Genomic DNA, 20,700 nt, shown 5'->3' with positions numbered 1-20,700 from the left:
CTGGAGGAGACTAGAGCCGCTTTCTTTCTCTCTCGGATCCTCTGTCCGAGGGAAGGGGTCCCGCCACCATGACCGCGTCCATGAGGCAGAGGTTCGACAAGTTCCTGCACGAGAAGAACTGCCTGACGGCCGTGCTGGAGAAAATCGAGAGCAGGACTGGCGTGAACAGGTCCTTCATCGCCATTGGTAAGGAGCGGCGTCTCTTCTCCGTGATGCCGTCTCTCTTTTTTCCAAGCTCTGTTCCAAAACCTCCCTTGCGACCCGCGCTGTTCTCCCCCTTCCTCCACCCACAACCAAACATCACGTCGACAAGGGCCATTGTGATCCTCCAAAACGATGAAACTGGATGTTGTTTCTGAAAGGGAAGGGAGGAAAGAAGCCCTTTGTTTTCTTACGGCCCCGACGGCCCTGCATTTATTTATTTTTAATCCTCTCATTTGTTTTGAAGCGTTTGCATCTGGCATCTGAAAGCCGATTCAAACGGCAAAATGCAAAGCAGCCCGTAAATGTTCTTAGCACTGAAACAGACGCTTTGCATAATAAGGGAGTATCCAGTCCCCCCCCCCCCACGCATTCTCCACCCTGGCTTGCTTTGCAATAATGGGAGTGAAAGCGGCGTTTCGCCCCCCCCCCCCCGGCTAGGATGCCAGGGGTCCTGGGTAGTGGGGCGAAGAGATATTCTGGGCCTCTTATTGCAATTAGAGATCATACTAGACCAGAATTTCAAAAAGCATGGGGGAAATGCAGAGAATACTTCACAAAACAGTGCCCTAAAATTCATACCTGGACTTGTTTCGATTAATGTCTGCAGGAGACTTTGTGGCTATTTAAGTTATAATTAGAAAAATCTTAGTAATTATTCATCAAGGAAACAGCTTATAAGAAGTAAATAAGGATGCCAGAAACAGGATAAAGGAAGTCTTTTATTTGGTTGTTTGTATTGTTGTATACTACGCTTGTTGTTTGTTATGGTTGTGTCTGATGGGGGTGGATTTCTGTGTTGGGGGGGTGGGGGGGTTTGTGTTCTGTTGTAAATAAAATTTCCAATAAAATTTTATTTAATAAAAGAAGAAGCGGAGGAGATTCAGGGCCTCGGCACCTGTCTCTCTCCCTCTCGGGCGACATTTATGGCAGGAGAAGGCGCATATTAGACACCATGTCCAAGGAGGGGGGGGAGCAGGAGGTGGTGCGGGAGTCTCAGCCCTTGGGGTTGAATGTCCAGCAGCCGTAAAACCGGGCTGGTCTCAGGTTACAACAGCCCAGCTCTTTCCCCCCGCCTCCTGCTTCATCTCTCTTGCTCTTATGCCATGTTGGTAAAAAAAACACCACCACCACCAGATTTTTGTATGTATTACTGTGCCCCCGACAGAAGCAGGAGGGGGAACCCCAGCCCTACTTTTGATGCCTTTGGAGGGAAATTACTGGTGCCTTCTGAGAAATTCGGGGGAGGAGGAGGAGGGGAAGAAAGAGAAAGAAACTCCCACAAGATGGTAATTGACTAGCTGACGTGTCTGGGCTGAACTAAGTATCGCTTTGTGTCTCGGATCTGCCATGTACCCTTTCAGTATCACAGGTTAGCTTCTCCCGCCACTCCCATGAGGTTTAAACTTCACGGTAAACAGCGGGCAGGATGTGGTGCCCCAGTTCTCCAGGCTTACGTTGGGGGCTGTGGTGGTTGTGGGTTGAGCCCTGTGGAAGGAATTCATTCCTTTCCTTCCCGCCTCAGCCCTTAAGGAAACTTCCATTTTTATATAACTCAGCCTTTGCTTTATTGTGTGCTCAGGGAGGGCTCCTCGACTGACTTTCTGCTTTCTTTCTCAGCCATTGGTGCCGCGCTAGCCATCTATCTGGTGTTCGGTTATGGAGCGTCTCTCCTTTGCAACTTGATTGGGTTCGCTTATCCTGCATACATCTCGTAAGTTGTTCGGAGAGAGAAGCCTCTTCCTCTTTCTGTGTACTGGAACTGCATATTGAAACTAGTAACTTTGGAGGGGGTGGGCCATGTGCTACAGATTTCCTTTCCTCCTCCCTCCCTCTTTTTTTTGCCAGGTTGCAAGTGGCTGCCAAACCTTCAAGGAATTGTTCTGAATTTTTTCTTAAGGCAATTTCAGAACTTGCCGGGCCCCTCCCTGGATAGGGCTACAGCATCCTTAGAGTTTAGTACAGTGATATTTCGGGTTAAGTACTTAATTCGTTCCAGAGGTCCGTTCTTAACCTGAAGCACCACTTTAGCTAATGTGGTCTTCCGCTGCTGCCGTGCCGCCGGAGCACAATTTCTGTTCTCATCCTGAAGCAAAGTTCTTAACCCGAGGTACTATTTCTGGGTTAGCGGAGTCTGTAACCTGAAGCGTATGTAACCTGAAGCATATTTAACCCGAGGTACCACTGTAGTGAGAAGCTTTTGCCTCACTCAGTAGGCTGACCCCCAACTCCCAATCTTGCCATTGCCCTGTGCTGTAGAATCAGAACTCATTGGAGTCGGAGGAGTCAGCAGACGGACTGTGACGTTGTGGGTGATGGGTTTGCACGATTCAGGCATCTTAATGCCACAAAAGCTTTTGGAAATAATAGAACTCTGTCTGGAAGGAAAGGTTACCTTGACGATTTCTGTTGCAATGAAAATTTTGGCTCTGTGCCCTGAAATGTTGATGATGTCACTTTGAAACCGTGGGGGGGGGGTATTTGAGCAAATGCGTGGGCCTTCTATTTTTTTAAAACGAGAGACGTTTCGATCCAGCAAAAGTTAAGCAATTATTTCAGGTTTTTTGGGACTGTCTTCCCTTTCTTTATAAGATATAGCCTTAATACAAATAAGAACAGGGCATTTTGCTGGCTGCTGCAACATTGGGCTCATCTAATGGGAACTTGACTGAAGGCTGAATGTTAACAGCTGGTATGGATTAGGATGAGAGCTGCGCCTTAAACGTGATGGAAAAGACTGCAGTTTTGCAATCTTCTTGTGAAATGAGCTCTGCGTTGGGAAAGCATGGTGAGAATTTCACATGTGAGTGCCCTGTATGTTCTGGAAAAGCTAAAGGTGCTTTTTCACATGTCTTTTTATCCCTCGACATCAAGTGAGAACTTGTATGTGTGAAATTGCCAGCACAGATCAAAGAGAGCTTTCCTCATTAGCCTTGCATCACTTCTCAGGCAACTGAACTTGGGTAAGACAACATGGGTCCATGTGTTCTCTCTTCACAACCCCCTACCCCCAGGGATAGTAGCACCGTTGCTATAGATTTAAGATTAAGAAATCACATAATGGGAAAAGTTAAAGCCTTCCACCCGCACTGTGGTCAATTCAGATCCTCCAGCCCAGCCACTTTTAACAACAACAAAGAAGGCAGCATAGAATAAGAGAATTTTAGAGCGGGAAAGGATCCCAAGGGTCATCTAGTCCAACCCCCTGCAGTGCAGGAATCTTTTGCACTCAAACGCATGACCTTAAGATTAAGAGTCTCATGCTCTACTGACTGAGCTATCCTGAACACCAGAAGATTCAGTTGTAGATCTCCTACATCAAATCTAGTTTGACCATATATAGGATATTGATGGGATGTCTCCTATAAATCTGTCTGCTTATGTTCATAAACAGCATCTCGGCCAGCTCCTCTTATTTGTAACTTTTTTGCCCGTGGAAGTACTCAGTATCTTTATAGAGTGTGAGTATGACATGGGGTGTGTGTGAGTGTGTGTAGATATAAATATAGATATAGATTAGATATAGATATCTATATCTACACACACACACACACTCCACTTTTTTAGATACAGTGGTACCTCTGGTTACGTACTTAATTCGTTCCGGAGGTCCATTCTTAATCTGAAACTGTTCTTAGCCTGAAGCACCACTTTAGCTAATGGGGCCTCCCGCTGCCGCCACACGATTTCTGTTCTCATCCTGAAGCAAAGTTCTTAACCCGAGGTACTATTTCTGGGTTAGCGGAGTCTGTAACCTAAAGTGTATGTAACCCGAGGTACCACTGTATCTCTATCTATACATACACGCGCACGCGCGCACACACACACACACACACACACAACTTTTTAGCCTGGAGGCCCCTAAGCAGCAAACAGCATTGATGCACGTTAATGTAGAACTATGCAACAAACACAATACATACAATAAATAAATCAAAACTATATAAATTTGCATCAGTATTTCAATGTGCTTGTTTGTTACTTAGTGACTTGCATGTATAAATGGGTCACTTGCAGATCTAGTATCCAAAAACAGAGCATTCATATTGCCTGAAATGCAATGTGATGCTTCTCAGTGCAGTCACCTCACAGGTTCCAGTGCCAGTAATCCAGTGATAGCCATACCTGTATATTCTTCTTTTCTCTTCCCAGTGCTCAATGCAGTATTCTCCGCATGCTATTTGATCAATGCTGTTCCCATTATGTGGCTTCATGATGAGTAAGGTTAATAAAAGTAGCAAAAAGCTTGCATGTGTACATGCAAATCCTCTAATGTGTATGTTCACATTGGATTCACTTGGACATTCAAGTAGGATAGGAAACATACAGTAGTTAGAAATGAAAGTAAAACAGAAGTCCCCCAGAGTTGACTGGTAAATAATGAAAATCCCCATGTGAGTTGAGAGAGAGAGGAAAGAGCTTCTGGTGGGCTTTGTACCAAGGTGGTGTTTGTTTGAACCAGAATCTCCATATGGAATGATAATACGCAACCATGGAGATTTTTGTAGTGGTGATAACTTGAAAATGTGCCTTCATCGTCACACAAATCTTGGTGGTCACATGTGCTCTCCAGCCCCCAGTTCACTCAAATATATGAGCACAGACCAACTCCAGGCTCAAGTGTGATTCTGTACACTCCAAAGGCAGTAGTGTCATTGAGATACAGTGGTACCTTGGCAGTCAAACGGCTTGGCTCCTGAACAAATTGGCTCCCAAACACCGCAAACCCGGAAGTGAGTGTTCCGGTTTGTGAACGTTTTTCAGAAGCCGAATGTCAGATGTGGCTTCCAATTGAGTTCAGGAAGCTCTTGTAGCCAATTGGAAGCCACACTTTGGTTTTCGAACCTTTTTGGGAGTTGAACGGACTCCCAGAATGGATTAAATTTGAGAACCAAGGTACCTGTCATGCCTGAACTGGCTTACAGTTCGGCATCCTGCAGGGTGAGAAGTCTGCAGACCAAAGTCTTAACTTGAGGCAGAGGCAGTTTCCCTTATACATTCTTAAATCTGGCAGAAGTTCTAAAATTGCAGATTCCTAGCATAGGCTTATAAGCTAGTTGTATGAAACCTTGTATGTAGAAAGGGTCAGTAAAGTCCAGTGGGTGCTTCCATGTCAAACACATTTTTAAAATCCGTTTGCTTTTCGCATAGTAGTTATTTGCTATAGGGATAGCCTTAGTGGCCCCTGTCATTTCTAGAATGTTCCTTGTCCCTTCCCACAAATACAAATCATCCAATGATGCACGCTTCCTGTTTTTGGAGGGCTTCTTGTAGCAATCTGGTGAATTGACACGTTTACATTGGACAAGCGTGGGCAAAAATCTAGTGATAGATTTTTTCACATAGAAGCAGCCCCAGCCAACACAACCAGTAGTCACATGGGAGTTGTAGTCTCGCAACTCCCAGAGGCCCACAGGTTTCCCATTTCTGCTGTACAGTTAACTGGGAACAAGTCCCATTGAATTCAGTGGGGTTTGCTTCCAAGTAGCCTAGTTGCACAGTTAGGCTAATTGCACAATTGTCACTGTGATGTGTTGCCTGTGGGTCTGATAATAGCACACAACACTTTCAGAGCACACTGCTTGCCCTGGGAGTAGAAAAAAATCAACAGGCTAATATGTTTAGTGAAGATGCAGTGAGATCTCCATTGTACATGAGAAACTAAAGCGGCAGTGGGTTAAGCAATAGGATTTTTAAAATTCCGACACCACAAAACTGCAGGACGCTCAGCTTTGGAAAGGCTAACACAATGCCTTCCTAAATATCTGTACTCGTGTTTTCCAAGGTGTTTTAAGTTTTGCTAAGTCTCAACTTGCCATCTGGATGATCCTAGTTATTTCTGTGATTGACTCGTCCATGCTTTGCCGGACCAAACAGTTTTTATGTTGTCACTTTGACAATGTGAAGATAACTGCAAATAGCTCGCCGGAGCCTTGCAACATGGCTTGCTTCATCTTGGGAGTTGCATAGCAGAAGTCTGTGGAAAGTGTTCTCTTATGGTGAGACTGTGCTAATCTGGTTACCTTCCAGCACATCTCCCTGGGGTTTCAGACACTTTATGTAACAGACAGGACTAAAATTCTCTCTTTTGAAACTAGGCAGGTGGCCATATGTGGCCATATGTTGTCCGCTGCTGCTGTAGACTGCAGTGAGCTAAATGGATCGATGGGCAGTGTTCTAAGCAATCTAAGCAGAACACTGTCTAAGCAGTGTTCGAAACTCCCATTGTTCTAGGCGCATTTTGCGACAGGGAATTTCATTAGGGTGAGCAGTTTCTGAGCTGTGGGCGCAGTACTGTGCCTAAGATTTCAGATTAAAACTGCAGAGCGGAAGGAAATGAGGGCCTTTTTCTGCCTCCCCACTACCAGCTACTCTCTGAAGACTGGAGGAGAGACCCTCTTAAGAATATTAGGGGGGTGGGCAGGGGAAGGACTAGACCATGTGAAAAATGAACATAATATTTTAGCTGCAATTTATTCATTTTCAGATTTGTATTCTTGTTATTAAAAAGACATTCCATTGTTGCACCTAGGTTGAAGGTGCCATTTAGCTCCCAGCTTTCATATCTCAGTTTCTAACACTGTGCCTAAAGCAGATGCCTATGCTAATGCCAGAGAATTACAGATCATGCAGGTCACATCCACATCTTATATTTAAAACATATGGCTCCCCCCCCCCCCAAAAGATGCTGGGAACTGTAGTTTAAAGGTCTCTTAGATGTAAACTATAGTTCCCAGGATTCTTTGGGTGAAGTCATGTGTTTTACATGTATGGTGCGGGGGGGGGGGCACAGTTTTAATAGAGGTCGGTTCATACCTTCATACCTTCCTCTTCTGCCTTCTATCTTATTTTCCTAGGTACTGTACTGCATTCTGCTCTTGTGGTCATGCGCTAAAGTTGTTAGCCAACAGCACAGACATCTCCCATGCTGCATATTTTTATTCATTGTTGGACTTTTCAGGTTCCTTCTCACCACATTGTGAATAATTGAATTATATTGGTGACCAGCGTCTCCGTACAAGGCAAGGGCAAAAGGCGAATTAAGTTGGGGAACCCTGTCCCACTGGTTTAATTTTGTATTTCTATAACACATGTATTGTCATAAGACTGAACTTTGTGGACTTCCAGACACTCTGGTAAATCACTTTCCATTAATTGCATCAGCCTTCCTTTTCTTTTCTTAGTATTGCTGGGCCCTGCCTAAATAACTGGGCAAGACTGAAAGTAGTTGAAAGTTCATTTAGCATCTCAAAGGTATTTGAATGTTTATGACCTACATAGAACACCAGAGGGAAAGTATGTGTAGATTAAATGTAAGTAACAGTAAAAAAAGAAAAGAAAAGAAAGTGGGTCAGAGCACTAGAGGAAAAAGGGATTCCTACTTGGTTTTGCAAAAGGGCTGCAAATGAATGTAATTGTGTAAATTCTGGAGCATTTCTGTGGCAAACTCTCTTTAGAAACAGCACATGTAGATCCACAATCATTCCTGTAGGATGGGAGAGGACAGAAGCAGTCTATCACGTCTGTTACCCTGCTTTTTCTCCCAAGGATAAGGTTACCAGATATTTTTTTTTCAATTAATTTGGGGACACTTTTCAACTTGCTACTAAATAGATGGATTTTGTCAGAGGACTGATTTGTAAATCTGGGGACTGTCCCTGGGAAACGGGGATGTCTGGTAACCTTGCCCAAGGAGCTCTTCATAACCAGCTTAATAAGAAAAGGTCCGCAATACCACCCAGAATGCTTGCCGTGACAAGAGGAGCCTTTCCCTTTTCAAGGGTGAGGAAAGGAGTCCTGGTTTTTTATCTCCTGCTTGGAAGTGGAATTTTAGAGGCTGTGTCACAACTGGAGGGAAGATCCTTCTCAGTTTGCATTTCTTAGTGCAGAAAACATTGTAAAGATCTTTCCTATTCTTTTCTATTCTGATTAATACAAAAAGCTACTAGAAGCTTCTCTGTGTGAGAGAAGCAGAGGCAGAAGAGTTAATGATTGTTTGGGTTATATCTTATGGGAAGCTGCTTTGAACTGGTTCTCATATCTCTATTCTGCAGAGTCATGCTGACTATAAATATAGGCCAAAAGGACCCTGAGTCTTTACTTTTCTCTTTCTCTCTTTCTTTCTTTCTCTTTCTTTCTTTCTTTCTCTCTCTCTCTCTCTCCCTCCCTCCCTCCCTCCCTTCTGGTGTGGTGTTTCTTAGTGTTAAGGTTTAGTCTTATTCTGAGTTAAGTTTATAAATGCTGCAACTGGATTTTGTATGGACTGAGCCAATCCTGATTGTATTGGATTTGATAACCATTTCGCAACATTTGCCTTCAGCACAAGTAAAGCTCTGCTGAATGAAGTTCCATTGCCTCTGGTCTATTTTTGGGAACTCTGCTGAACTCTGCAACGTGTTTAAGGTTTTCCTCCACACGTATGACAACATATGACAATCCCACCCCTTGCTTCAGCAGAGACAAAAGGCCGTAGCTTGCTCTTTGGGGTTGGATGACAGAGGTGCTTGGGGCACCTTGGCCACCCAGCACCAAAACAAATGCCAGCCTTTCCTTTTAGCTCGAGAGAAAAGCCTTGTCTACTCCAAGTGCCTTGCCCACCCAGGCAGTGGACCCACTCAGTGCCTCGTCTGCCCACTGCAAACATAAGCCCCTGCTGCAAACACGGGAGCCAGGAAAATGTGTGGGAATCAACTGAAGCTCGGTGTAACTGCAAGGACTGTCCTTTTCCAGATCCTTGCTAGAAGCTGGGAGAAGGGAGCAGGGCTCATGCAGGGCTCATGCAGAGGTGTTGCATAAGGTTAGGAACAAGGGGCCACTTGTGGCTTTTCTACTAAATTGTAGCCCATCTGAGGCTAGCCAAAATGTGTGGACCATTGTGTATCAGGTAGATTAGGCTGAGAGTGTGTGATTATCCCTGGGTCACCTTTACCACACTATTCAAGTCACTCTTGTGACTTTGCCTCCTTGTCCACTATGCTGTGGGGGGGGGGGATAAATGCCCCATAGGAAGGACTTGTAAGGAAAGCCAGCTACCCTCTGTCTCTTTCTTGCAACAGAAATTTATTCCGCGCTTTTCAGTGCTCTGCTGTTGATCTGCAATATTCTCAAGTCAGCCAGAAACCGTTCCACTAAGTTCACTGTGTCTCTAGCAAAACAGCAGCTGCCCATAAAAGTCCATGGGCTGATAGTGTCCCATGCTTATGTGGCTGCTTGTGTTAGGCTGCATCAAAGCTTCCTTGAACCTGGTTATTAATTTCCCTGTCCAGTAAAAGCAAGAATGCCTTTGCCTAATTCCATACCTCAGGCATTGTCTTCATCTGCACATCATGGTAAACCGGGCTGGGGAATCTCCAGTCCATGGGCCTAATCCAGTCCACCAGCTCTCCTCATTTTACCCACCAGGATATTTTTAAGCAAGCTGCAGCCACCTGTCCTACAATTAATGTCGCCAGGTGAAGGGAGGCAAAGGCTGGGAGGGCTTGGTTGAAAGGGGCTCTGCCAGGCACCTTGGAAGCACTGTGCAAAGGGCTTTCTGAGTCCTGCAGTCAGTGCCTCCTTTGGAAAGAAAGAAAAATTCCTTCTTTGTTCGACATGGCATTCGCTTCTTTCCAAACCCACTGAATTGGCAACTCGACTGAGTTCCCCATGGGAAACTTGGTCGTATAGCTGATCCTTGCAGAAAGCAGCTCTGTGGTTGATGCTCAGCTGAACATAGGGCTTCCCAGGCACCCAACAATCAATCAGCTACTGCCTGTCAGCTGATAGGCGGTAACTGGAAGCCCACTGGATCAGTTGCACAAGGAGACTGTTGCAAAGACAATCCCTGAAGCAGGCTTGGAGTTACTGCCTGTCAGCTGATGGGCAGTAAATCTAGGCTTCACCGGTGCTTCAAAGCACTATGCAGGGTTATTTGCAAACACTGAATGATGCTTTGACGTCCCTGTGCTGTAGATGATTATCTTCTGGAAATAAATTTGACAGGTGGCTGGCCTCATGTTGTGTAACCAATGTTTGTTCTTGGCTTACTTGTAATTTGTTTGAGAGAAACGAACCATGATCCCAGACAGAGATTCTCACCAGGGATCTCCTCACCCAGCAGGGATCTCCTTACCCACAATAATACAATGTCTCACCCACAATAATAATTCCTGGTTTGGACATAATTGCTAAGCCAGAGACAGTGGCATGTTTTTCTCTGTGCGGTAGCAGGACGGGGCAGATCAGCCCAGATCAATGTGTTCACAGTAACCATTAACTACGGTTTACCCCAATGTCCAAACTGGGTAAGGATCGAAAGGGGAGCTCTGTTTGTTTGTGCCTGTTCAGTGTGCTGAATTCTACGTATGGTACTGGAAAATTTGACAGCAGTCTTCAAACTTGCCTTACCTAAAGTGAGAAAAAATGGCCTCCATGGTGGATCACCAATCTTATAATAAAACACATGGCTGTGATTTTTTCCAGATGAAAGCCTGCATCATGCTCTGCTTCCTCATATACGTTGCTACAGTCCAGCCTTCCCCAGGCAGGTGCTCTCTAGATATTCTGGACTGCTGCTCCCATCAGCCCCAGCCAGTATGGCCAGAGGTTGGGGATGGTCAGAAGTGAAGTCCAAAACATCTGGAAGGAATTAGGTTCGGAATGGATGCTATAGTTTAAGTAACTACTTGACATTAAAAACAAGCCTGCAGTTATAAGGCATTGCATCATACTGTTTGGGCATAGCCCAGCATTCAGTCTACTCTGCCTTCTTAGAGATCATAATATATACAATACATTTGCTTCGGGCACACTGGATAGTTGTTCTCGAGTGTCAAGTTGTTAGAACAGTGTGACAATTTCAACTCATCTTTTCAAGAAACCTGCCAATAAATCTAGGTCAGGGAGAATCTTTTAATTTAAATTTCAAAATCTCCCCCCCCCCAAGGCCTCCTGAACACAATTCAGCAACCTCCAATTTATATTCTCATTTGCTCAACCAAATTAGGTTTTGCATATTGTGCTTGGTACATTCAGCCCCAGTGAAAAACCAGTGAAATTGGTTCGGGATAGGATTATCTCCATAGAGCTGGAGGTATAAATTGACAGCTTCAGCAAAGTCCTGATTCAGCAGATCTCTGCCTGGGAGATTTAGGCACTTAAAACGGAACAAAATGTTTCTTTGGCAAACGTATTAAAACTGATTCAGTGGCAACCACTTCTTGCCCCAGGTCAGCAGGCAAGTGGCTTCACTTCAAAGTATTTTTGACCCATCCCATTTTTACTGAGCTGGTGGGAAAATCCTCCCTCTGATCACTCTTTCAAGACATCACTAAAATATTATCCCTTATCTACATTAGTCATATATTGGGAACAGAATAAAAGAAAGTTGTGGTCCTTGCCAACAGAGTGGGGGGGAAAGGTCATTGCACTGCCCTTTATCTTCTTACAGCAAGAAAGATTATTGCGGGATGTGTTTGTTATCCCAGAAGCACTGGAACTTAAACATTTCTTCCCAATTGCAGAGTAGAAATTTAGTGTCCAGATGGGTTATTCATTCTCTCTTACCCCCCTCCTCCCCCCAGAACAAAACCTGTTCTTCTAGTTTCCAACTTCTGTTGTTTTTGAAGTGCTACATGTTTCTGTAGGTCAAACATATATATTACAAGTCGGTTTCAGAGTATCTTCAAATCTTACCTACCCTTCTGGTCCATCAAGGGCAGGTGTTTACAAGTATTCACTGTGTTCAAATATACCTTTCGGGCGGGGGGATGGGGGAGATGGCAAGAAATGGAAAAAGTTTATGATTGGATAGCAGTAACAAGCAAACACCTGTAGAAAGCTCTTGTGGCAGAAAGCTCTTGTGGTGTTTGAAGCAGAAAAGCTGTTCTGACAAGATGGCCAGAGGCAACTGACAGCTGCCTCACCAAACTCCCACGCCTGCATTTATCTTATTACAACAGGAAACAGCCTAAGAAAAACTATATGGTACAGCTACACGTTTATAGTCTTTAAACCATTTTCTGGAGTGTCACATTGATTTAGATAAATCTTTGCACTACCACATCCCCAAAATCCTATTGGCTCATTCCAGTTAGGTGCAATTCTTTTTCCTGTATCCCGGTAGGAATTTCGAAACAGCTTGATTTCACTTTGCACTGGGTTTTCATATCTAATGGATATGTTAACACTAGCAAATGGCATAATTACAGGCTTTGTCTGGTCTTGAAAAAGAACAGTGTTTTCCAACAGAATAATTTAGCATAAGTGATCATTAAAATAATTATTCACATTTAAGAGGCAGCAGCAGCAGTTTTGGCTTCGACAGCGTATAATGTGAGCGGTTCTCAATAGCTCTTGATGTTTCATAATCCACCAAGGTGTTTGGTAGCCTTTCAATATAATGGGGAGGGAGTACATTCTCACTGGGCTTCCTGCATCTGAGCTTTTCAGGGAGCCTCCTGGGCTCTGGACCCCCTGAGGTTTGTGAAACATGTGGAATCTACCCTTGCTCAAAGTGTGTTTTATCTTCATGGTATCACTGGAACTTAAGTGTACAACTTTGCTACCTGATCATGTGTATGGCTAAACTGGTGCACACAGTAGCTTATACCACCACAACCATATCATTATCATGTGCCTCAAACAAGATGCCACCTCCTCAAACCACCTGCAAGACTATGCCAGCCTTGGAGCTGGCATAACGTATCCCCACTGCCCCAGGCTGCCATAGAGAAAAAGATGTTTCCTCCATGTTCTGCCAACAGGGTTTAAAAAGTGATTGTTCTCTGCTACATTATTTTACCGCCACCATTTACGATTGTTTTTAGGATCGTTATTAGCAAACCAGATTTTGGTGGGAAATTGATGTAGAATGCGTTTAGTTTTGCAGCCCATTCGTATCCCTAGTGCAGATGTTATAGAAGATTGTAGCTGTAACTGTAAAGATAATGCTAAAAAAGGAAACCTAGGACAGCTGCTTTGCCTGCGAGCACTCGGTTTGTGAACTGCCCTGAGATCTAGAGATGAATTGTGGTATACAAATTTAATCAACAGCGACAACAACTGGAGTAGATCTGTGACCATGTGTGTATGTGTTGTAGAGGGAATGAGTTGACTTACCCTTTTAATGTTTTTCTTTCAGCATCAAGGCTATTGAAAGCCCTAACAAAGATGACGACACACAGTGGCTGACCTATTGGGTTGTGTATGGCGTCTTCAGCATAGCGGAATTTTTCTCTGACATCTTTCTCTCCTGGTTCCCTTTCTACTACATGATTAAGGTATGTTTGCTTGTACCCTCAACTGTTGTTGTTTAGTCGTTTAGTCGTGTCCGACTCTTCATGACCCCATGGACCAGAGCACGCCAGAGCTCTGTGTCCGACTCTTCGTGACCCCATGGACCAGAGCACCCTCAACTGTAGCCTGCAGAAAATTTAGGAGCAGTGTGTTGTCAGCCTACGGAATTCACTGCCACAAGAGGGTAGTGATAGCCACCAGTTTAGATAGGTTTAAACAGGAGAATAAGGCTCTTAAAGGCAACAAACCATGATGGTTGTGTTCTGGCTCCATCATCGGCTGTGTGCTTCTGAATACAGGCTGGAGATCACAAGCAGGGCAAGTGCTGTTGTACCCAGCTTCCGATTGTGGGCTTCTCATTGGGATATCTGGCTGACTACTATGAGAACTAAAGGTTATAGACTAGATGGGCTGTTGGTCTGATCCAAGAAGACTCTCTTCGGTTCTTACGTTTGGCTTTTAAAATCCGTGATGCAGGCGCTTGTTTTATACCACCTGCCGTGCAGACATACCAATTTATTCCCTAGGTTTTAAGAAGCGACCTACTGGATCAGAGCGAAAGCCTGTCTAGAGCAGCATTCTGTTCCCCACAGTGGCCACAGAGCTGCATCTAGGAAGCATCTTACAAGCAGGGTGTGAAGGCAGGCGTCTTCTCCTGCTACTGCTTCCCATTAACTAATATTCATAATATTAGTCACTGGTCTTGGAGGTTTCATATAGGATTGAACAGGCATTCTTTCTGCTTATTGGCTTCAGCATAGGACTGTGACCTGTTCAAATAACTCTTAGGTGCATGTTGCACTAAGTGTCATTTGCATGGGTTTTCAAATGTGAACCACACATGTAGTATTTATACAGCACTTTAGAGTTTTCAAAGTGCTTCAAATACATTACCTTACTGCAATCCTTACAACAGCCCTGTATTTTGGGGGGGAGGGGGGGCGAAGCAGAGGCACCAGAGGTGAACTATAGGGACATGCTTATGGTCATCTATTGCCATGGCAGAAGTGAAATTCAAACACGGGGACTCTGGATTTATAGCTCTGTGTCTTGGATCATATGCTATGCCATCTTGTCCTGACATGAGGATTACAGATCTTTTTATGCCACTAATGATAGGCAGTGTGATAAAATCTGGTTTCCTGGTTCTTTCCAACCCCCCCTTTTTTTGCAGTGTGGATTTCTGGTATGGTGCATGGCTCCAAGTCCCTCAAATGGGGCAGAGCTGCTTTACCACCGAATTATCCGCCCCTTCTTCCTGAAGCATGAGGCTCAGCTGGATAACGTAGTAAAGGATCTGAAAGACAAAGCTGCAGAGACAGCAGACACCATTACTAAAGAAGGTGAGGTCTATAGGGCCAGTTTATTCCAATAATTTTTCTGCCCTGGCTAGACTACTTTGTGGACAACTGTGAATATGTAGCTGGTTTTGAACAAAGGTGGAGGGGGAGAGAGAAAAGTGATGCTATGTATGTGATGTACTAAGAGTTTGGATTTGATACCCCGCTTTATCACTACCCTAAGGAGTCTCAAAGCAGCTAACAACCTCCTTTGCCTTCCTCCCCCACAACAAACACTTTGTGAGGTGAGTGAGGCTGAGAGACTTCAGAGAAGTGTGACTAGCCCAAGGTCACCCAGCAGCTGCATGTGGAGGAGCAGGGACGCGAACCTGGTTCACCAGATTACGAGTCCACCGCTCTTAACCACTACACCACACTGGCTCTCTACTATGGCATGTGGGTTTGTTTTATTTGAGTTAAATCATACGATTTACTGCCATATTACGTTAAGGAAGAGACACAATAAAACCCAAGTAGCTCTTGATGGGATGTGTCTGTGTTCTTTTGACCATAGTGAGTAGCATTGGCTTTGACCTGAGCAGTAGTGGCACATTTCATGGACACCTGGGATTGCATCAAATAAGCACCGAATCAGGTACTTGATGCTGAAAATCCCTACTCATTTTTCAAAGACAAAGTCTCTAACCCAGGGGAGTGAAGCCCTCCTATGTTGTGGACTCTCATCAGCCACAACCAGCATGGCCAATAGTCAGGAATGATGGAAACACTCGTCCCAACATCATCTGGGGGACCCCATGAGTGTTTTGAGTTGCACAGAAAATACCTTATGAAATCTCAAATATGGGAGGGGAGAGAATGTTGGGGTTCAGCAAAAGTCCCACAGACTTTTATATTTCATCTGCTTATATTTCATCTGCTTAGACAGGTTGCAGAGTTTTTAGCACTGGGCCATTTAAAAAAAAGCACACCCATAACTCAGAATATTGATGTGGAGGGCATTTCTAGAGCTGCGATAATTCCAGCTGCTGAACAATAGTAATTCAGCAATGCCATTATAATTAAAGCTCCTTTATCTTTGCCAAACAAGATATGGTGGGCATGTACCAAAGAGGGTGGCACCTCTTTTGAAATGTCCTCCTTAGAGAGGCTTGAGCAACACCTGCATTGTGATCTCTTCAGCACCAGGTAAACACCTCTTTGTTTCCCCAGGCTTCCTGATTTTAAGGGTTGTGGGGTTTTTTTTTTTTTTAGTGATCTACCAATTTTTTGGAGTCTTACTAATCTTTCAAGATTAGCAAACATTTTGGTGCTGCTGTGGGATTTTACCTCTACATAGATTTTATCTCTGCTATTTTTATGATACATTGTTATGGCTCTCTTTGTGCTAAATGGTTTTACTTTTGTTTTATTGTAAGCTGGGCAGAGGAATACTGTTGTGCGATATATAAATGCCACTTTCTTCTTCTTTCAGCTAAAAAAGCAACAATAAATTTACTGGGTGACGAGAAGAAGAGCACTTAAAACGGTTAACTGGAAGATAAGTTTCCTCATCACTTCCCTTATGCAGCCTGATGTTACTGGGGACTGTGATATAGTAATTTGAATCTTGTTGCCTTGTAAACATTTTTTTATTTTATTAAAGGAATGTGTTGTAAGATTGCTTGCTTTTGCAGTTCTCTGTATTGAAAGTAAGCATTTTTATTTAAAACCAGTGCAGTGGGTAGCATCTAAAGCTTACAGATTAGTTTATTCATCTCCTGAGCAGAGAAGGGACTTTCAATACTGTCTTGTCTTGCAGTTAACGTAAACTTTAAATAAAGTATGCCCCAGGTTCTGACCATTACACTTCGTTTCTTTGTGCATGCAATGCCCATGTGTAAAAGCTCTGTTGCATATCTGACAGGTTCCCACTGTAATGTAGTTTGATAGCAAAGCGTAATGACAAATGCTTTTCATGCCAGTGTGTTTCTGCATATAGAAGGTAAAAAAAATCAAAAAGCCTTATGTTAATGTGCATTCTTACACTCACACTTCTAACTGTGTTTTAAACAGTGAAGACTGGTTATGTACGGTGCTGAACACAAATATTCCTTATTGTTGCACAGACTGCTTGTAACTTGCAGTATTTCGTCAAGAGTGTGTATCTATGGGAATTGTCCTTAAAACACTGCGAAGAACACTTTGTTGTTTATGACCAGAGACCAGAGTTGCAATGGTTGAATATACATACCGAATGGATGTATGTGAAAAGGAAGTGGGATAATGATGCCAAGGTCTGTACACTCAACTGGGCCTTATCCTGTGGCCTTTGTGGAATAGCTGCTCTGCAGTGGAGCCTCCTACTGCACATGTGTGATGTACGCTGAAGTATGCTCATGAATATTTGCAACAACAACAAAAACCACAATAACCAAGGTCTCACTATGTGGCAGCTAGCAGGTGCTCCTGGGCCCTTCTCAGTTATTCTCTCGAGGCATTAAAAAGCCTGGCTTGTTTCTTTTTAGGTAAGGCTTGCCAGTGGAACCAAAGGATGATGATGCATTCTTATAAAGAAAAGCAGGTAGATTTACACCTATTGTTAGGGTTACTACACAAGTGACTGTTTAAAAAAGAAAGATTACTCTTTCTTTTTTAAAGAAGAGGCAGACGTTCAAAAAATACTGAATATTTGAAAAATATCTAGGATAATTTTAAAAGAATTTATAGGTAATGAGACAAAAACGGAAAGAGATCTTGTTTCTGGGATAAATAACAACTATGTGAAAGAGAGAGAAAGAATGAGTAAAGAAGGTATCGCATAAATAAATGCTATCATTACACATGAGATTTTTAATTGGGATAGTGGAAGAAGCAAAGCAAGTCATACCAACACTAAGCAACGAAGTGGTTGCAACAGAACTTAGTGAACAGGGTATCTGCAAAACAGGCCTCTTTAATATTTGTATACGTATTTATTTTTTAAACTGCTGTTTAGACCCAATTTTAAACCCCGTTTTGGAAAGCACCCTGATATACTCTACCAAACACTGTCCCTCTTCAGCATCCATTCTTTCCTATCAGGCTCAGCACAGAGTGTTACTGGTGGTTATTTGAAATCTGTTTTGCACATAAAGTCGAAAGAGCATCCCTGCAACTTTGTAGAAAAGAAACTAATCAATACATGTAATGCCTGGCTTGGTTCAGTCAAAACAGCCATCTAGGTTGGCATTCTGCCTCTACCACGGAACAGCCACATGCCCTTGCAAGCTTCCCAGCAAGACAGAATGGTAATAACCAGCTTCTGCCTATTTGGTAGCCAGACACTTCCTGTTACCAAGGTTTCATTTTCAAATGTAAGAGTCATAACAAGCCTATTCTCTATACTATCAAAGCTAGTGTTCACTACCATATCTTCTAATTAAGCCAATTGCACTGCTTTTCTCTTGGTGACCAGTGTCCGAACGGTAGCACTACTTAATGCCAAATCAGCATAGAGGTAGAGAGATGTGGAGGGAAAGGACTTGTCCCTTGACTTAACCGAGTTTAGCAGCAAAGGAAAGCCAGAGTACTGTATTTTAAACCTTATGTTTGGTACAAATGCTTTTGATGTGCATCCAAGCAAGCACATGATATACATATGTACAGAATGCAGGTAAAGGGGCGAGGTAATGTGCACCCCTACGTCCTTAAGGAATGACGCACTGGTAGTTAACACTTTGTTGATGTTATACACTTCTCAATCAAGTTTGTTCCAGTCTGGTGGTAGACCTGTAAAGGGCTGCTACTGCCTATTACAAACGTGAAACACCAGTGGTGCTAAAGGTCTTGTGTAACAACAGAGGAACAATTTAGCTAGTGCGTCCACCCTTAGCAGATGTTTCTAGTTTGGAAATTATTTGTGCCAGCTTTAAACTACCCTGAAACTGATGACAAAATAAGTCCACAATGGTGGGCTTCATGTTTGTTCATAAGCATTTAAAACCAGTCTGAAAGAGTCAGAAGATGTTAACGTTTTAGCTGCAGAGCAGTCTTGCATGCTGTAATGTTTTATTTCTATTGCATTTTTATGTGCTTTTGAGTAATTTATGTGGAAGCTGAACTGATTAAATTGCTGCCATATTAGATAGATTGTAGGGCAAGGTGCAAGCAAGTGTAAATTTGTGAGGCTCAGATGATTTATCCTCACATAGAAACAAAATCTAGTTATATATACATTGAAAGTAACTCTTCAATTTGTAAAGATAGCAGAACAAAGTATCAGCAGCCTTACATCAATGTATCCATCACATACAAAAAACTGCACTGAACTTGACGTAGCCAGAGGATGCTCTGAGCCATTTTAGAAGAGGGTCCCCTCACAGCCACCTGTACCTCCCCAAAATCTGCTAGTGAAGGTTCGGGGACCCTTCAGAACTAGGGGGTAGACACAAGGGGGGCTTGCAGAAGAAAATCAGTAAGACCACCTCTCCCATCCACCCTCCTGCAGTAGGTATGTCTGACAGATCTCAGTCCCTTCCGCAAATGGGAGGTGTTCTGTTTGTAGAAGGGCAGCTCTGGATCCACACTCAAAAATTATTGTCAAGTGCTTGAAAAAGTTAATATACCTTACCAGCTTGTGCTGAAGATGTAATGTACGTAGAAGAATGCAAACAAATAAAGAACAGTATCTTAAACCTAATGTGATTTTTACATTTCTTCACAGACTATATTCACACTGCATGTAGAGGAATTAAGAATTATGCGAAAATTCATTTTCATCCAATATACTATTGCAAAATCTCACCTGGCTAAATCTTCAGAGTTGAGCTCTTCATCTGCATAGTCAAAAGGGCTAAGAAAATTCACTAGTTGGGGGTAGAGGGAGGTGTGGAAGGTTTCATATAGTTTATACCATCAATGTTCAGTCATATCTCTTTTTGTGGGATAAAATATTTGCATTTATGGGGAACATTTTATTCCTCTCCTTTGCCTTAGAGCTGACCAAGGCAGCCCTCTTGCTTTTAACCCCTCTGATTAAGAGATAAAATGGGAGACCGATATGTATACTAAACACAATTGGGGAAAAGTAAAAGGAATTTGAAATATACTATTTATCCAGAGTCAAATAATGTTCAGTTCCCTGCTGATGCTCTTTTTAAGAGGCCAAAGCACCCACAGCTTATGGTAGCCCTGTAAGCTGCACTTTAAACACAAGTCCTCAAGAAGTTTGGGCAGAGGAGACCAAAAAAAAAACCTTTTAAAAAATCCTTAAGAACATATGCTTTTGCTGGAACAGTCCGGTGGCCCATCTAATTCAGCATCCTGTTCTCAGTTGACAAGCAAATGCCTACAGAAAGCTCACAAGCAGGACCTGAATTCAACAGCACTCTCCCCTCCTTACAAAACAGAATTCAAGCAAGACTAACAGACAGACAGCAACCATGCTACTTTGCTCAACCCCACATTCTAATTTTACTTTTTAATGTAGTAAAATCACCAGTTTTCCACCATGTGAATCATCACATTCATCATGTGACATGAAACCGAAATGGTAAAAAAGTCACATGATGAATGTTGCTTGACTCTGACCTCAATGTAGCAAGAGTTGGTATGTATCATGAAACTGTAATCCCATCTCCAGCCATCACTGCAAAACATCCCTTCTTTAGACAAATATTTGGATTCATTTTATAAATTCTATGGACTCGGATAGAGTTCTCATTGTATATTTTAAATGTGCTTGGTTCTTTTAGTATAACACTAAATGATATTGGATGTTTTATGTAGTCTGATTACTCTTTTTTTGTAAACTCCCTTGAGCAGAATGCTTCTGGCATTCAGAAATACAGATGCAGAAGGTACAACAAACACAAGGAAGCCTCCGAATGTGCGTCAGAAGTTGAATTCTGGGACTGATATAGCAGGTAGCCCAGAAAACAGATTTCAAAAAATGCCACTAACAGAT

General features: G+C 43.1%; 1 protein-coding gene and 2 long non-coding RNA genes across 4 annotated transcripts; 1 reads left to right on the top strand and 2 right to left on the bottom strand.

Moving 5' to 3' along the window:
* Window positions 1-49: 49 nt before the first annotated feature.
* On the top strand, window positions 50-19,429 carry REEP5 (receptor accessory protein 5). Of its 2 annotated transcripts, none has more exons than XM_083577220.1 (5): window positions 50-186; window positions 1,822-1,915; window positions 13,322-13,460; window positions 14,651-14,819; window positions 16,249-19,429. In XM_083577220.1, the coding sequence occupies exons 1-5, from the start codon at window positions 69-71 to the stop codon at window positions 16,296-16,298; spliced, it is 570 nt and encodes a 189-aa protein (XP_083433346.1). In that variant the 5' UTR covers window positions 50-68; the 3' UTR covers window positions 16,299-19,429. The 2 variants fall into 2 exon arrangements, with proteins under 2 accessions (XP_083433346.1, XP_083433347.1); XM_083577221.1 differs by lacking the exon at window positions 50-186 and adding an exon at window positions 1,321-1,573.
* Window positions 7,242-13,315, bottom strand: LOC310745137. Its single transcript, XR_014539974.1, has 2 exons — window positions 10,588-13,315; window positions 7,242-7,419 (listed from the first exon to the last, which is right to left on the bottom strand). It is a non-coding gene; the product is annotated as an uncharacterized lncRNA (long non-coding RNA).
* LOC310745038 lies at window positions 19,425-20,583 on the bottom strand. Its single transcript, XR_014539829.1, has 2 exons — window positions 19,808-20,583; window positions 19,425-19,747 (listed from the first exon to the last, which is right to left on the bottom strand). It is a non-coding gene; the product is annotated as an uncharacterized lncRNA (long non-coding RNA).
* Window positions 20,584-20,700: the final 117 nt, after the last annotated feature.

Source organism: Podarcis filfolensis, assembly GCF_964270895.1.
Source record: "Podarcis filfolensis genome assembly, chromosome: 11".
Classification (NCBI taxonomy): Eukaryota; Metazoa; Chordata; class Lepidosauria; order Squamata; family Lacertidae; genus Podarcis; species Podarcis filfolensis.
The sequence above is the reverse complement of the archived record's forward strand: the minus strand, read 5'-3'. Positions and strand labels throughout refer to the sequence as shown.

Bases quoted from the DNA above. Each gene is read 5' to 3' on its own strand.
- REEP5 (XM_083577220.1), top strand. From the start codon at position 69: ATGACCGCGTCCATGAGGCAGAGGTTCGACAAGTTCCTGCACGAGAAG. The intron at 1,916-13,321 runs GTAAGTTGTTCG...TTTTTCTTTCAG, and splicing joins GCTTATCCTGCATACATCTC to CATCAAGGCTATTGAAAGCC. The intron at 14,820-16,248 runs GTGAGGTCTATA...TTCTTCTTTCAG, and splicing joins AGACACCATTACTAAAGAAG to CTAAAAAAGCAACAATAAAT.